Source organism: Lagopus leucura, unplaced genomic scaffold (genome assembly GCF_019238085.1).
Source record: "Lagopus leucura isolate 7727_CA_CO unplaced genomic scaffold, USGS_WTPT01 Super-Scaffold_100034, whole genome shotgun sequence".
Taxonomy (NCBI): Eukaryota; Metazoa; Chordata; class Aves; order Galliformes; family Phasianidae; genus Lagopus; species Lagopus leucura.
In genome coordinates, this window is record NW_024962283.1 from 2,997,815 (window position 1) to 3,015,184 (window position 17,370).

The following is a 17,370-nucleotide window of genomic DNA, read 5'->3' on the forward strand; positions in this document are numbered from 1 at the left end:
TCCCTGTGTTCCCAGGCACGGCTATAATTTGATCAGTACATCAGGTAAAGCTGTGTCCTTTTATGTCATGCCAATTTATTGGAAGTCTCCCATCTGAATATTGCCCATGCAGTCTTAGGTGATGCAGTGACTCACTCTAATTGCCAAGATCTAGGTCTCGAGTTTGATTTGTGCCACTGAGACTGTCAGAAAAGGTTTCCAGTTGAGCAGTAAGCCTTTCCAAGTGTCTTTTAGCCTTTGCAGAGACAGCATCAGAACATCAGTGACCACACTAGCATCTTAATAGGAGCTGAAAGAACAGGTCTTGGAACCTTCGCTCCTTACAGCTCACATTAAATTAGTAATATACATTAAATGATTATCTTAGATGGCATTATTTAAACATAACCTCACAGGACATTTGCCTCGAGCAAACTGCAAGAGAAAAGCTGAGCAATTATGCACCTCACATATGCATGAGCGTACAACAAGTTTGCACATGTAAGTGTGCTTGGGCAGCTTCACAGGCTTCAGCATTTTCAGAGCATATGGACACAGGGCAGCAACCCAAACCCATTAAGAATGCACTAAGCCAGCACTTTTAAACTGAAACAGTCATTTTTCAACAGACCAAAGTTCAATTTATCAGTGGGTACAACGCATACATGTAATCAGAAGAAAAATACCTGGTGGTACTCTCACCATAGGCACAGCACAGCAATTTGATGCCAACTACAGTGACCATAAGGCATGCAGACTGCCCTGAAACCATCCTAGATTTTTTGTTTCCTTATAACTGACTCCACACATTTGAGCCTGTCAGAACAGTTGTACACTGCACTATATTGATACAAGAGCAGAATAACAACAAAGAGAATATTTCAGCAATGCATTCAAGCTGTTCCAACCGAGAGGCAAAAATGCTGCTCAACCCAGTAAGACATCAAGACCACAGCACACAGTCATTAGAACTAAATACTGAGCAATTTCAATAGAAGCATGCAGGCTTCAGCATTCATATTATTCTTGGGATCTCCTAATCTTGACTCTGTAGAACTGTATGTTCCATTTGGAATTGGTAAAAAATGGATTTATCCTTATGGCTTTGTAAATGTTTCCTGCAACACTGGATACCTAATGAAATTATTCTGTCATTCTAAACATCACATTTAGAAGATTTGACTGATGAAAAGGAAAACACAACTCAAGTGCAACAATTGCAAACATGAGAAGGAAGAAACACATCATGCCAAACCAAAACACACACAACCTACAAACAGCAGCCTTCATCTTATGGTATGAAATCATTTCTAAGCATCTCAGAAAGACCATTTTCAGATAGTTAGCAAAGTAACAGCTTGTTGACTCTCAGAGAAAAGAGCAGATTCCGATACTGTGGGTGTTCAAATCCAGCCACTTAATACCAATAGAACACAACTCCAGTTTATTGCTTCCCGTTGGTTATTCTTGAATAAATAGGCTTTTAACATTCCACATATTGCAAGCAAACTCTGTATTAGCAAGAACTAAACCAAAAGCCCCAGGGACAGAGGGCTTCTGCCTGGCCCCTCGCTTGCAGCAAGCTGGCTGCCATTCAAAACCACATTACCCCCCTCTCATCTTCACTTCGCAGGACGTTTTAACCCTGACCTAGCAGAAAACAAATGTTTTTAGACAGCAAACCCACAAATCTCCACTGATGATTTTAATTCCAAACTTGTTGCCCCTGCTGTGACAGGTCGCTGTAACAGCATGGGGATTAGGACACCTATTAAGCAGTTGGGTGACGTTTTCAGATTTGTTTCCTGCAGTCCTGCAAGCAGCTGCTGCACATCACAAATCTTTGTCCACTTGTAAATTGAGTTAGGTGATCAGCAGCAGCCAGCAGATCGGTTTTACACATGTCATGGTTACAAGTAATGAGATTAATAAATGAGAGAGAGATTTCTACAAATAAGACATTTCCTCGCCTTCTCTGGTTTGGAACAAATCTTCCTGTTTCCTTTTGGAGCCCAAAAACCTTATCCCACTGCTAACTGCTTTTGGGGGATTCAACCTCAATCCTCCTCTAATGTCTTTTCTTTCTTACACTGTATTTATTTGACACTCACTTCACATGCCCAAACCACATCCCTGCTCCAGAAGAAATTTATTTACTCTAAAAACAAAATAATAATTAAAAAAAGCCCTTTACAAATCCTAATTAAAAATGAGTATCTTACTACTTAGATACTCACTTGCTGCAGCCTCAGACTTTGCTGCTCTGCTGTCTTTGCTGTGCTTTTCATTGCATTGCACAGAGCTTTCTGGGAAAATGGAATAATACCCAGCATTAGTTATTTGTTTTTTAATTTAGTCACATATGTGTGGCATGCTCTTCTACTTCATAGTGAGGGTGTGTTCTTACAGGATAAATGCTTGGGAACTAAGCTGTGTGGCCTGAGATGCTTTAAGTCTAAGTAGAGCTTCAAGAAGCTTTCTAGTTGTTTGTTTCCCTATTGAAGATGCACTTACTGACAGCGAGTGCTAAGGCTTGTTGAAGTGAGACTTTTGACTAATATTAAATGACTAATGGTGCTCTTATGATCAATTATTGAAGCCTGCATGGGAGAGGAGAGACTTTCAAACAACTGGTTTGTAAGTAAATGTTTAAGCACTGATGTGGTGCAAAGTAACCTCTCCAACAGCAGACTTGTGAAAGCTGTATGGAGGGTTTTATTTTCTGCCCTAGTATTTCTTCTTGTCTGCTCTGAGCTTTCCCATAAAGAGGCTGACTTATTTTCATGTCTTGCTTTGTCAAAGGATGTTTTGCCAAAGGCTGAACCTAGCAGAGCTTTGCTCAGCAGTCTCACCATGTTCTGTTGATTGTCCTTGTAGGTGGCACCTGTCCTTCTACTGCCTGCATCAAAAAGCTGCTTCACTAACTTCATCTGAATGGAGTAACTTTCTACCCAGAATCTTGGAGGGCAGACAAAAAGAATAGATATAAGAGGGCTGGCTTTCAATTGCCATGAACTAATGCTACTGGAGGAAAACATAAAAAAGAAAGGTGATAATAGAGCTGCATTGTTTGCTTTTTCTTTGCCTGAATGTGCAAGAAAGATGTATGTTTAGGTTTAGAAAGGAGCTGTCTACAAGCTTTCTGCTAGCTAAGGTGTAGGAATGAGCTAAGAAGGGCTGAGCAGGTTCTTGGGATGTATGGGTTTAGGAGTGCATTTTTCTTATGGGACTTAAAGCAATGTGGAGGAGGCCGATGTTGATGTGGAAAGAACAGAGGAACAGGAGAAGCTGATGTGTGGCCCGTGAGGGTTTCTACAGGTGTCAGCTATTTTAATCCAAACCTTAATTTTTCTTAGCATTTATGACAGCAACAGTTCATCTACTCTGCTCTTCCCCTGCTGAGAAATGTATGATATACCTTTTCCATGCTGTGCTGGTGTTGTATGAGAGGAGGAGAAATAATTTATGAGCCTGCTGGAAGAATTAGCGCCTTCTGGGGATTAAAAAAAAAAAGTGTATTGTTGATAAGACCTACATAAGCCCCAAATATTCAGTGGAGGTCTTGAGAGAGGATGTGCTCTGTTAGCGGCATGTTTGTCCTAGCATGTGCCTTCCCCAGCCCTTACTGGGTGACACTGGAGGAACATCCCCTTGCCATTACAGGTATAAATGCCAAAGGGAGAATCCCCACTGAACCCCAAAGTGTGGTTTCCTCTCGAGGAGCTTACTAGAAGGGCTGCAGCATGGGAGCAGGCTGAGGAATGGCTTGTTTGAGATGATGGAGGAGACTCTACATGCGTGGTCTCTTCTGATTCTCAGGCTCCTTCCCTGTTCTGCAGTCACCTCCCAGCTATCCCAGCTCTGTGTTTCTGTGGAGGATGGGCAGCTGGCACTGGGTGACACCACATCTCTCTCTTTGTTTCTGATGCATTTATTCTATGAAAGCAAAGCAGCATGCTGGGTATTTACAGCATTGCTTGGGACATCTTCTGTCAGACTTGTAATGCAGTGAGACAGGCACAGTGCTGCTTCTCTTCTGGAGGGGGTGGGAAAGCATTCAATGCACTTTTTTTCCATTGATTTATGTCCTACACTGAAAATTGATGATATTCCCTCAGATCCACTCAACCATTTGAAAGCAAGCAGCCTCTTTGATCAAGTGTGTGGGGAGAAGTTAAGAGGGTACCCAGCTCCCAGCTATGGTATGTGATGCTCTGTAGGAACTGTTCCATTCACCTGTGCTGTCAGGCTGTATTAGCCAAACACTGTCCATCAATTTTCTCACTGCTACAGAGAATAGATGTTGTGGAGAGGAGTCATGGTTTTATTTCTATCTGTGAAGCAAGGAGGGGTAAAGGAAACTGCTTAAAACATGATATAGAAAGAAAATTTCCATCCATGTTACTTCTTTCAAATGCATCTACCTGTATCTCAGGCCCTACATTGTTTGGGGTAGCAGTGTGTTCCATCTTCCAGTGAATGCTTGCAAAGCTCATACATTAATAAGGAGCTAAGGTAATTAAGTCCTATAGAGCTTCTTATAGCCCCAGTGTCTGTATAGCTGCGGTAAGAGATTGGCACAGAGCAGTTATCTGAACACTCAATCAGCTTCTTGGTTGTTTTCACAGCTCCTGTGGGCTTCCCAGTGGCCAACATTACCCTTCTGTTCCTATCCGTGTGGGGAAGATGCAAGGTCTTGGTTTATCTGCACTGGAGATGTACCCTGGGGTACACAGGTAAAAGTGTGAGCATGCCCTGTGCGTGTGAAGTACAACAGATCAGAGCAGGCGTGTGTGTAAAACAACACCATTCCCATGGCCTTGCTGGAAGCAGTGAGATTTAAAAGCATTTTAGTGAAGCATTAAAAAGTTCAGTTCTGTTTGTTTCGGCTCAAAGGTGGACAGGACTGTCTGTGAGCTCTGCTCCCTATTAGATTGGATTCCTCTTATGGAAACTGTTTTGTCTTCACAGCAGAAAACCTGGTAAAGCTGAGCTAGTATTTCTTAGACATGCATGGTTTGATCAAATCTTGGGGTTTTTCTTCGTAGAGACTCAGATCTACTCAAAAAGGAAAAACAAAACAGAACAAAAAAACTAGATAAGAAGCAAGCCTTTAGTAAGTCCAAAGCTTTAATTCTGGAGCTTATCCCACTACATACACATTGCATATATTGAATGTGTTCATGTGAATGTGTCTGTAGCTGCGAAGAGCATTTGTGCTTTTCCTGAGAGCCGCTAAGGGATGAATCTGGTTCTTTTTCCACGCTGGATTTCTCTGCCTCCAAACTTAACCTCTCCAACGCTCGTAAAATCCTTGCATCTCCTCCCGAGGTAAATCTCTGTATGTTACTGCTAGAAGTTAGCTCTACCTCACCCACATGACTGGTCTTCACTATTAATCCCAGCTGATGGCAGGGAGGGGCTCTTCTGGGAGGCAGCCATGTGGTGAACATTGAGTGCAGTGTTTTCCCCCCGCTTCTCTCCTTTCCTTTTCAGACGTGCAAAATCACTCCGTGCTGCTGTCGATGTGAACTCCTTGCTGCTCTGTCCCTTCTCTTCCAGAAACTCCAGGCCCTGAATTAGCAGCTACAGACCTGTGAGCTCTCGCTGTATCTGGACAGAATATGGAAAAGGAGATGAATATCAGAAGGGAAGAAAGAGTGAAGTTGGTTATTTCTCTGGCACATGGATGCAATTACTCTCGGCGCATTCCAGAGGCGTTCTTTTGAATCCTGTGCAGGTCTGCCTGCCGTTCCTGGGAGAGAGAAGGCAGAAGGGAGGAAAAGTCCCTTTCTCACACGGAGACGGAATGTCTGCACTTTCCATCCTCTTTTTAGGTAGGTTGGCTTTCTGGTGTTTAATCGAACTTCCATTTGCCCCTCTCTGTGCGACTGAAATGCGTTTTTGATGAGCTATTCGGATCTGCGAAGGAAAAAACTTTTATGGCAAACTCCGTTTTCTGTGTTTGGGTTCAGTGCTTTTTGTGCTGCTTTAGTTATTAGCAGGTTGATGGCCGGGAACCTTTTAATATCCAAATTTGTTATGTTTGTTTTTTTGTTTAGGAGTAATGGTCATACAGACCCCTCTTGGAATGTGTTTTCAGTTTAAAAAGGGCAGCGTTTTTGAGCAGCATACCATGAAGGGGTTTGAACCTCTTTGATAAAATAAGGTGAACAAAATGTCTTTGTTCCAGGCACAGTGTCAGATTTGTAGAACTGTTTTGCTTTGCTCAAATATTTAACATTCAGGTTTTTAGAATAAAAAAGGGTTATTGTTTCCAATTGATGCCTCTGATTAAAAACAGATGTGTTGAAGTGCGAGAGGGAGGAGTTAAGGGGGGAAAGAATGGTAGAAGGAGGGGGAACAAAAGGGAGACAGCAAGAAAAAGGGAGGGAAAAAGGCTGCTGAAATAAAGGGGAGGAAAAGGTATAAGTTAATGGTTGAATAGGAGCAGAGAACGGGAGAGAAGACTAAAGAAAGAGAATGGAAGCAGAAGGGTTGAACAGGGCTGTTTGTCTTTACAGCCTATGGGGAAAGGGTTTGCAGTCCTGAGGTCTGTTGGGGAGCTTGCGTATGGGACTGACTCAGAAGCAGTCTGGGTATCTGCATCTCCAGAGGCACTGGGATGTGATGAGTGAGCTTGTGTCTTCATTCTGCTCACCACATAGTGCTGACAAGCAGACAGCTCTGAAATCTGTTGTGGCTGAGCAAATCTGTGATTCCTGGGTCCTCCTCCCCCCCACAGCCCCAGGTACTGGTGTGAATGGGGCACAGGTCTTTGATTCCCATGGAAGAGCCAAGTCCCACAGGGTGATGGGCTGATGTGTGGGTGCACACATAATAAAGGCTTCAGACAGGACGATAGGAGGAAATGCAATGGGGAACAGCCTTCATTCAGTCTCACAGATGTGAAACATGGACCAGCCAGAGTTCTAAATATCCAGAAGGCAGGTGGGTTCTCATAGAGGCCACGTGTTGAAGGCTTGGAGCAGGAGGGATAAGATGCTGCCACAGGATGAGTGTTGTAGTGATAGAGTAACTCTCTTTTGTATGACTGCTGCTGGTTTTATCCAGGGGACACAATGGCCTTTAACCATTCTTCCTTTTTTGGGATCTCTGTAATGCTTACAAGGCAGAAGCCCAGCAGAGAAGACAAGCCATTCCTTGAAGAGCTTTTGCATCTAAGCAAATATCTGAGTTCCTCAGTTTCTCTAGTTGTTGTTCCAGCTGTGGCAAGGGAAGGATGAGCAGCTTCCCAAAGCTCACAGCCAAACCAGGAATGCCTCATTTCCTGGTGCTTTGTTAGTGCTGAACTGCCCTGTGATTTACCCTTGTTGTATTTGTGTTGTCAACGGGCAACTTGGTCATCCAGCTTTGGATCCAGCTTCATTTACTGATAATGGAAGCATATTTTAGGGAACATGAAGTATTGCTGTTTGTGTTCCTGGCTTGTGCCTGGGAGAAAGCAAGGAGATAGGTGTCTCCTTTGCTAACCTGAGAAAGTAGTGGAAAGGTGTACAAGTATCACTGAGCGTGTGCTTTTGGTCACTGTTGAAGTGAAGAATTGTGGAGAATAGGAGTTTGAAGCCAAGGAAGCCTCAAAGGAAAGTTGCTGGTTCAGAACATTCTTATTGATAGTATATATATGGTCCTTGCCTTTGGTACTGTTTACCTACAGGGTAAGTAGGCAGCTGTGTGAGGAGACAGGGAAAAGGAGACAAAGAGTTGGAAGGAGGCTTTAAAAACATGACAAAAATGAAGACTTACTAAATGTGGGCTGGGCAAGACTGTAATCATAGCTCTGTAACAAGGGCAAGGTGGAGGAAGCAGAGAGGAGCCAGAAATCTCCTTTGCCTTTTCCCACCACCCTGTCCAAGTCAATTTTGAGTATTTTTAACAAATCTTCTGCTAAAGATGTATTTGATTATAAGAAAATAAATATAGTTGTGTGATATCTGTACACCTACTTTTGACTCTGGTATTACATGTATCACTTATTGGCTAGTGTATGTGCTCTGCCTTTCAGAAAGCAAGGGGTTCAAGATCCAAAGGAGGAGATGTGCCAAAGCAATGCAGGCATTCAGCTTTCACGTGTCCTGCTACTGAGATGGGATCTTTGCATTAGAACATCAGGGGTTGCTCTCCACAGTGCCCTAATTGCTCCCTCTTGTCCATAGGAGTTTTCCTGCAGGAAAGAATGGCCAAGAGTCTTTTGTATCTTAGCTTCAGGCTCAGTATCTGCAAAGGGGCTGTCTTCATGGTTTCCCTAAAGCTGACTAGCCATTAGGATGTAAGGAAGTCAACCCTCTGTGATATAGCACAGATAGATGCCTTGGGAACCAAGGCTTTGCTCCCTCTCTACGTGGCATCTTTGGGAAAAGATGAGTAGGATTTAGTGACTGATGGTACAGGGAATTGTATGTACCACACTGAGGCTGATGGATGGGGTGCAGCTGGTAGCTCTGTGCACTTAGTCTGGCTTATGATATGGTGTGCTCAATGGGTAGGAACTGGTGTATTACACAGGAGTGATTCTGCTGAAGTGGATGCAGCTGTAATGGCAGAACTGCCTTCTGTGCAGGTGTAGCTGAGCTCTGTTCTCCCAGCTTTAAGGTCAGTGACTCTCTTACAGGGCTGTCCCAGAGGTGCACAGTTGCTGCACTGAACACCAAGACTTGATCGTCTCACTGTGCTGGGAAAGGTTATGGTGCAAATCCCTGTAGTGCTGTTGGCATGAGCAATTGGGTCTGACAGCATGCATTTGCCTAGGTATCCACCAGACTTCTAGCCTGAAAATCCTTGCTGAAATGGGAGCAGCTCTGCAGCATTTGGCAGTGGCAGGTCAGCCTGGGGCTGTGCTTTTCTACCTTGACTCTCAGACTTCTGAGACTTGCTTCCCCTCCTGCTTTAAGAGCGCAGGCATCCTGAATGGTGCCCTGTCATGCTTCCTTAAAGCCTTTCTCCTGAAAACTGCAATATGTTCCAGAAAAGCCAAGAACCACTGCACTGCTTAAACAAACAAACAAAAAACCAGCACTCCTGCTTCTAGCGGGGTTACTGAACTTTTTAATAGACTGCTTCTGCCTGAACTAGTAAAAAGCAAGGGAGATGTTTTAAGCAAATGGAATATTAAACTGATGGGTCTTATTTCTGCTGCTGCTCTGGGTACTTCCCAAATTTCTGAGGTTATGGATATAGGATACATTTGCAACCTCCTGGTTTTCTCATGGCTCTTTCTGTTGGCTTTATCTGTTTGTTTCATGGGGGTATTCAGGTGGGGCGAGGATTTTGTCCCATGTTTTAACAGCACTTAATTCCAAGCTTGGGATTGGAATAGGAAAACATAAATCTGTGGCTGTGAATAAGGCTTCTGTACAGGATTCTGCCGTTGGATTTCATCTTTTCTTTCATTGGGTTATGAAGGAATGCAGGTGATCACTCTTGGTGCATCAAGCCTAAGAGGAGGTTGTTCTTCCAAAGTCGACTTCATAACAGCTGGTAATTGCAAGAGCTCATTTTTTTTTCAGCAGTCAACAAAACAGCAACTGGATGCAAGAGCTGTTGGGAGGTGTGAATTTAGCTCCAGGACAAGGCCAAGAGCTCCCTTCTTTAACAAACCCTAGGGAAAGGGAGCAAAGAGAAGATGTGTGTCCATTTGCTGCCCCAGGGGGAATTCAAGGAGGCAAGACAGAATTGAGTGAGCTGCTATTTGATGGGATATCAGAGTTAACGCTTCTTGTGGGATGCAAATTCTTTTAAAGCCAGGGTGGGTTTGCATCACATTTCCTACCAGAGCACTCAATAAGAATGTCCTCTCTGTCCCCAGCAGTGCTGTGTTTTACATGAAAGTGTTTGGATTTCTAGCATTTAGAAAACAGCTTTACTTTGAGGCCTGGTTTTATCCCTATTTTTCTGTTTTACCATAAAAAGAAAAAGGGTAAACCTCTGGAGTGGGGGAAAGCCAAGTTAGGGTTGAAATACTGAAGTCTGATCTCTTAATCATGAGAGACAGTGTTGCTGAGGGGAGGCAAGCTTTCTGAATTTCCCATGTGAAACAATTGGTGTTTGGTCACTGTGCCCACAGCAGGCCCTGTTTAAACAGAATTAGTGGTCTGTTTCTGTGGGGCACTTGGGGCCACTTCAGAGGGACGTTTTGTGTAACAGCAGAGCAGGCTTCCCAGCAATGCCTGTCATTGCACAACTGGCTTGGAGAGAGACCCTGATGTTTATCCTCTGGATCACAACAGATGCCCCTGTCTTCCTCAAGGCAAACACAGGACTTTATGGTGAACTTAACAGGTTTGCAGCCTGAGATTTGATTGAGTTCTTAGGAACTGCCTGAAAAGAAATGTAAACAGTCACTCCAACAAAGCACAGTGTGTATTTGCAAAACCCTGCTTTGTGTGGAAACCGATTGTTATGTGATGCAGAATGTGTGTGTTTAGTAGCAATGAAGAGAGGTGTTACAAACTGCTTTCTGTGCCTCTTCCCTGCAGAAATTGCTCCCAAAGCTTTAGTCCAAGGATGCTTCTGGTTTCCAGCTAAAGCACTCCCCTCTCTTAGCCACGGTTTGTGTATGTTGCACAGTGCAGACCTGAGTTCTATACGTGTGCAAAGAAAACTTGGCTCTTGGGGATGTAATGTTGTGCATATTCCTTGCACCAATGTGTTACAAAACAGAGGCTGCTTTGGGTGCAGTGGGAACTTGGCCGTGCCTTGTCTGAAAGATGAATGGGTCTCCTTTTTTCCTCAAGCTGTTTCTTCGTCTGTTTTTAGAAATGGTTATTTTACAGAAGCAGCCCAGCAAAAAGCCAAGGGTGAAGTCAGGTCATTGAGGTCTGTGAATAGACACTGAGAGCACAGGGTAGTGGAAGATGAGGAAATGGAGAAGAGCAGGAAGCTCAGCAATGGCAAATGTGGCAAGTGATGGGAAGTCAAGAGGGGGAAGGAGGATCCTTCAGTTTTCTACTTCAGTATGCTTGAGTGGAATGAAAAGGCTGCTACCAACAGCCTACATCTCCAGCCAAAGCTTCAGACCCTGCCTAAGACATGCTTTTTACATGGTACAATGTAAAAAGTAGAGTACAGAGAAGGAAAGTGTTGGCAATAGCGCTCCATCTGTGGATTAGCACTCAAGATAGAGCTGGTCCTCTTTTCCAGAAGCTCACTGGGTACTGGAAAGAACAGTCAGGAATTGTGAGTAGGATGGAAGCTGCCCTGCCTCAATGTAACCACTGCTGGCTTTTCTGAAGTCCTTCTCCATGTTGTCTCAGTTTTCCATGTGACTAATTAGGAAAACCTACGTTTTCTAAGTTGCAAAGAGGACTGAGCAGTTGTGAAATGCATTGAAGATGATGAACAACATGAAACAGTCATGACAAGTTTTTTCCTGTTCCTTTATCATTGCATTGGTTCTAATTACATTTGTGGTTTTTTTCTCTTAATGGGCCAGGCAGTTCCATGATGTTGGAATTACTGTCCTTCGAGAATCAATATACATTACAGAGGGTATTTTCAGCCTGGCTTTTCTTCTGTGTATCTGACATCCCCATTTTAGTGGCTGCAAAATGAGTGCGAAGCTTCAGTGTGACTTGTTCCTGACTGACTAGGTGGAAAGGTGAAAGTTCAGCTTAGTGCCTGCAGTTTAATTGCCTGTGGTAGGAAAAGGTCAGTGAGAATTTTGTTGTGCTTATAATATGCATTTGCAGAAAGGAGGCTGTTCTCCTGGAAACAGTCTTTTGAAATGGAGCGTGCACAGTTAGAGGCAACTGCTGGCAGTGACAGTAGGCTGCGTGTGGTCTGCCATAGCACTGCTGCTTGTGTAGCATCCTTTGTGCTAAGTGCCCTGCATAAAGCTCTGGATTGCTCAGTCCAACCAGCCAATATTGGGTAGAGAATACCTAGGAGTTTCCAGTATTCCTACTCTTCTAATGGAGAAGGGAGCTAAGACACAGATGCATGACACGACAAGGTAGCTGTATTGTTGTGTCTTAAACCCTTGTGCTCTGATTCAAAACTATTTTCCTTTATGTGTGTCCTAAAACACAAGGAGAAGTGATCAGTGGCAAACGACTGAATCCATCAGCCATCATTTATCAAACAGTATCCTGAGCAGTCATTGGGATGACTTCTAAGAGACGGGAAGGTTTGAGTTATCCCTACTTCATTAAAAAGAAGTGGGATAATGGATTTTATAGCACCAACATGCTGAGAAACTCCATTCATAGTATGAATGTTACCAGAGGAGCCCTCACAAAAGAAATTGAGCTGCATGTGTTCAGTTCATGAATGAGTTTACCTTCTCCCAAGTGTAGAATGATCTCGTCTTGCTATTTATCATAGACCTGTGGAGCAGTTACAGCTCATTAAGCTGTTCCTTTGCATGGAGCTGCTTGGTAGGGAATGTGGAACCAGCTTTACTAGATGAAGGCCTGGTGTCCCCCTGTCACTAACTGTGGCTTTTGGTGAAGGGGCACATCTTTAAGTCTCACAAAGCACGTGCACAGCAGCACTCCAGAACAGAGCTGCTCCCTGTGCTGCTGCAGTTAGGAGCAGTAGTGTGGGAACTGCAAAACAAGCAGCATGCAGTCAGTGGGTTTGCCTGTGAGTGGTGTGTTCTGCTGGAGTGCCTGAAGGTGAATCAAAAAGCAACAGCTAGGGAAGCACTGTGGCTACGAATCTGGATGCAACTGTAGCTCATGGCAAATCGTACTGCTGGATCCCAGAGTTCTCCTTTTTTGACTGCACTGCCTACGACTTCCTTTGGCTTTTGAGGCTGTAAGGTTGTTTTCAGCAGGTGGGTCTCATTATGTGCTCAGGTGCTTTAGTGTAAGAGACTTCGTCAGAACCAGTGCACGAAACACCAAGTGGCCCTGTTCCCTTCCTCATGTGTGCCTCAGCAAAAAACAGCAGAACGAGGTGGTTTTCCAGTGCTCGCAATATTTATGAGATGCATGTTGGCTGAGTCTCATTGCTCAGACTGCTTAGGCTATTTTTTTGCTTTTTAAAGCCTTGATAAAATTTTAAAGGCCATACAAGTGTTTAATATGGATGTGAGGCTTTATCTGTAGGGTGGGGTGTTCGTGTGCGTGTGGGGGGGGGGGGGAACCTCTGGTGTAACACAGCAGGGCTTGACTATTGAACTAAAATAGCCAGACACTTCTTTTTCTGTTTCAAAAAAAAAAAAAAAAAAGAAAAGAAAAGAAAATTGAAGGGTTTTCAACCTTGAAGGCAAATCACTTTGTGACTTCATTGTTTAAATTTAGGTTTTGTTTTGCGGGAGGCAGGGGGGATCGTTAGACTCGAAGCAAAAGCCTTATAGCCCAGGGACTGTCACTTCTGATTACTTCCAGTGACACTTCCAATTATTTCCAATCACAATTCCAGGGACAAGAGGAAAAAACCACGTTCTCCAACATCAGGTCTTCCTTCCGAACAAAAGATGGCTTATCAAACCTCTGCAGTAAAAGGTGCAATGCCAGATTTGGAAATCTCGTTCCAGTAGGGTAATTCCAGAGCAAATCTGATGAAGTGAGGCTCCAGGCCAGTGTCTGGCAGGGTGTTCTGCTGGGATCCTGCCTTCTTGGGTAATATTGGGGGATTGCTTCATTTTCTTCAGGCATTTACTGGAGCTTGGGCTCGCTTTGCAGCAGCAATATGCAGTTTCAGCAAATGTCTGTCTAATGCTCTGCGGGTCATAAACTATGAGCACACAGAAGGACTGCTGATGGAAAGCCAACTTTTTTTTTTGTGCTCAAAATGGGAAACGTCTGCTGCTGGGACCCTGCTGCTTTTTGGGTAACTTGCTGTGAAGATTTTGGTGCAGTGGTAAAAAGCTGTGAGTTGTTACACCCTTCAGAAAGCCCCTGGGACTGGAAGGCCGCAGGGAGGCAGTGGAATGACCCATGAGGAAGCAGGATTCCTCAGGGCTCGTGCCTTAAGGCCAAAGTTGACTGCTGCTATTTCCAATGGCAGTGGCAGATGGAGGCTGGCCCCAGCTTATTGTAGGAACAGTATAAATCTTAAATATTTGGTGACTTTTAGCTGTGTGGGCAATAAAAGACCTTTCTCCCAGTTCAACTTTTGTGTTAGTTCTGAAGGTGTTGTGGCACTGTGCATCTGTGGTTGTAGGTCTGTATTGCAGCAGGCATCCCTTGCAGCTCTGGCTGCTGTGTCCCACTGGAATGCTCAGTACCAGTGCCTCAGAATCCCAGCATTTCTCATAAGGAGCCGTTTTCCCACATCCATCTGATCTGGATTGATGTTTCCACAGTACTGCTTTGTCATGCTCTGATGTGGTCTGTGCTGTGGGCAAAACCTCTCTCTTTCCATTGTTTCCAGCTCTTGCTTGGAAACAATGGGGATTTTTGTAAGACAAAGCATAGCTTTTGTTTTAACAAATGCTGTATTTTTTTTCTCATTTCTTTTCCAAAGGGGAATTTTAAGTAATAGGGAGTGCTGTCTGGTGAGAGCAGCATTCAGGATGTCTAGATTCCATTGCTGGTTTTGCCAGTAACTGCGATTTAAGAAATTGCAGGCTCCATTTTTAAGTGCCTTTTAGCTTTGAGTGTCTCTGTTTCAAGTGGTAAACTGCTTATAAAGGGCCAGGACTGGTGCAGATAGAAATGCAGAGTCTCATGAACTTGATGTGGTCACATCAACTACGTTAGGTGTTGGGATTTTGGGGTGCATTTGAAAATGTTGGCTCCAGCTGCTGTGTGCTCCTTTGTGAGCCAACAAATGAAGCAAACTTTCCCTTGTGAGATGTAAAACACTTTGAAGTCACTGTAGAAATGGTGCTGCAGAAGTCTGGAGTGATAGCCTGTTAAGACGCATCAGGCACTGGTTTAATGAGTGAGGATGAAGCTGCAGTTCAAGAGATTCCCCATCATTGTCACTCAGTGTGGCAAATGCATCCCAGTGCATCTGGCTTTGTTAAAGCTGTTTCCATTTAGCCCAAGGCTACCCCTTGAGTAAACTAGGGAGACAATTCTGCAGCTGCTTGTTAATTCAGGCCCAATGTGACCTGGTACAACCAATGTACAAAGCTGAGCCCCTCTGCTCTGGAGTTAATGATCCTGCATTGCACAATTCTTTTTCCTCCAATTGAGCTCCCATCTTTTTCTTATTTAGTAATGCCCTGGGCATGTTGTTTCCACTGTGGGATGGTGATGAATATATACCCATTAGAAAAAGGCACTGAATGCAATGGAGGCATTTTTTTTTTTAACTTGTCAGCAAGCATCTTTCCTTACCCCATGTTTTCTCTTCTGTGAAGTCACCAGGACAAAGGACAGAAGCCAAAATCAAAACGTGAATGGAACAAACCTTACTGTACCAGATGCAAGTATTCAGGATATTTTCTTGGTTGTAAGTGCTCTGTCACAGGGGCCATTTCCTTGCTTGTTTGCACTGTTGCTACAACACTGCACACTTGAAAGCTTGCACAGCAAGCCAGGATGTCTTAAACTTAGTTTTCTTCCTGCTTGCTGTCTGACACCAGGCGCCAGGTTCACATCTGCTTGTGTGAAACCTACACAAGGTAATTCTACGTCGTAATTCATACAATGACAAGGGAAGCTAGGAACCCAAGATGCTCAGAGAGCATCTGAAAAACTAGTTGAGGCTCTGAGGGTGCTCACTGAGGGGCTTCTTTAAATCAGGTTTGGTTTTGGCCAGATCTCAAAGCAGCTTCTGTTAGCAAGCTTTACTTTGCTAAAGATTGAAGAAAGTGATGAGATTGATATGTACTCATCTACGCACAGTGACAGAGGGTCTTCGAGTGATCTTGAAGAGAGAAATCAGTCCCTTTTCAGAGTTTGGGTAGAAGGAAATTGAGAGCAGCACTGAAAACTACTCGATTATACTGGAGGATGGAGAATGTGCTCTTGATCCTCATGTTCATCTTAAGGACTTGACTGAAATCTTCTCCAGAAAGGTAGCCGGGTTTGATTTGAAGACCTCAAGGTGAAAAATCCCATCAAATTGTTACCAAGATCATCTATATTATTAACTTAATTATATCTAGTTTGAATATCTGTGATGTTTCTCTTCTCTACCGAGCTCTTGGTGCTTTTATTTAATGCTGACTTAGCCAATGGGTAATTTGTGGTAGGACAGAGCAGACCTGTGCTGCACCTGAAGGCTGCCAGGTCCCATACAGTGCTGCCAAGTGCACAGGGCTCCTGTAAGGCTTTACCTGTTAGGCTCTGTCAGAGGTCATCTGCAAAAACTGTTCTGAAAGTGCGGTGCCTGGATGTTTTCCAAATTATCCATTGAGTTTAATCAGTGCTTTTCTTTTAGAGACATTAAAATCTAGGAAATAATAAATGCAGTTCTCCAGGTATATTCTCACTTGTGGTTTTTTGTTTTTTTGTTTTTTTTTTCTGTTCCTGGAACAACCTGTGTACAAGTTTTTAAAAGAAATGAAAATCCAGCTTAAATTGGCATTCTTTCCTTCTTTGTCCCTCCCCTTCTCTTAAGGCATCCACAGGCAAAAAGGTGGGGAGAGGGGTTTGTTACTTGTACATGTGGAAGGATTCTGCAACCAGCAAGGCAATATTGGCACTTCCTATTTTTCTCTCATATCAGTGCTCTTCTGAGGGCTCCTGAAGGCACGGAATGTCCTTTTGCTGCCTCTGAAATAAGAGGCCATCTGTTCTTTGTCTTCAGAAACCAAAGCGCTGATAAAAACTCATGCTTTGTTTTAAAGAAAACAATGCTGGTGTGCAGCACACCCTTCCCCAGCTCAGATATGTATTAAATGAACAATTAAAAAAGAGTTTGCTGCTTCAGTGATTGTATTTTGTACTTACAAGCTGTGACTTCCTAGTGGCTGTGCTGGGCAGAGTCAAGTTGTCTGCCTGTCTTCCTGCATGCAGAGCAGAATTGCAGCATCTCCCATACTGTGTGGTGCAAGACTATGTGCATTGCATTTTCTTTCTGGTTCTTGCTCTTCTTTTCATCCCCGTCCTCAGAGCTCCCAGTACTTCCTATTGTGCAACCATGTGCATGGAAAACCTTCTGATCCCTGAAAGAGCAACTCCAATAGCTGCAGTTTCCTTTGTTCCAGTGCAGTGTTTTTTGGGTATGCTGCAGCCCTTTAAGCTCTAGATGTATATCTTGTGGTTTTGGGTTTCATAAGCCCTTGATGGAGCCCAGGATGTTTGCTGTAAATCCCCAAATTCTGGCAGTGTGTAGCAGCAGGGTGGGAAAGCTCTCCACTGAAAGCACTTGTGTGGTGACTTTGGCACAGGAACACCTTCCATCCTTGGGAGGGGGATGGATTTCCTGTTTCTGCTATGGGTGGAGGTGGTTCAAGGAGGAATTGGCACTGCTTTTCCATCCTTGCTGAGTTAAAGACCTCTATGACAGTCTGATATAAGCAGAAAG

At 43.9% G+C, this 17,370-nt stretch overlaps 1 protein-coding gene and 1 long non-coding RNA gene across 2 annotated transcripts in view; both read left to right on the plus strand.

The window, feature by feature from the left end:
* The first annotated feature begins 2,990 nt into the window (after window positions 1-2,990).
* On the plus strand, window positions 2,991-4,672 carry LOC122186172. The gene is made up of 3 exons (XR_006181075.1): window positions 2,991-3,028; window positions 4,098-4,181; window positions 4,608-4,672. It is a non-coding gene; the product is annotated as an uncharacterized LOC122186172 (long non-coding RNA).
* Window positions 4,673-4,689: 17 nt separating this feature from the next.
* Window positions 4,690-17,370, plus strand: part of LOC122186173 (CXADR like membrane protein) — a 40,298-nt gene continuing 27,617 nt past the window's right edge. Inside the window, exons 1-2 of the mRNA XM_042882627.1 lie at window positions 4,690-4,715; window positions 5,542-5,816. Of these exons, the coding sequence (XP_042738561.1) occupies window positions 5,669-5,816 (148 nt within the window). The 5' untranslated portion in view covers window positions 4,690-4,715; window positions 5,542-5,668. The remainder of the gene's footprint in view (window positions 4,716-5,541; window positions 5,817-17,370) is intronic.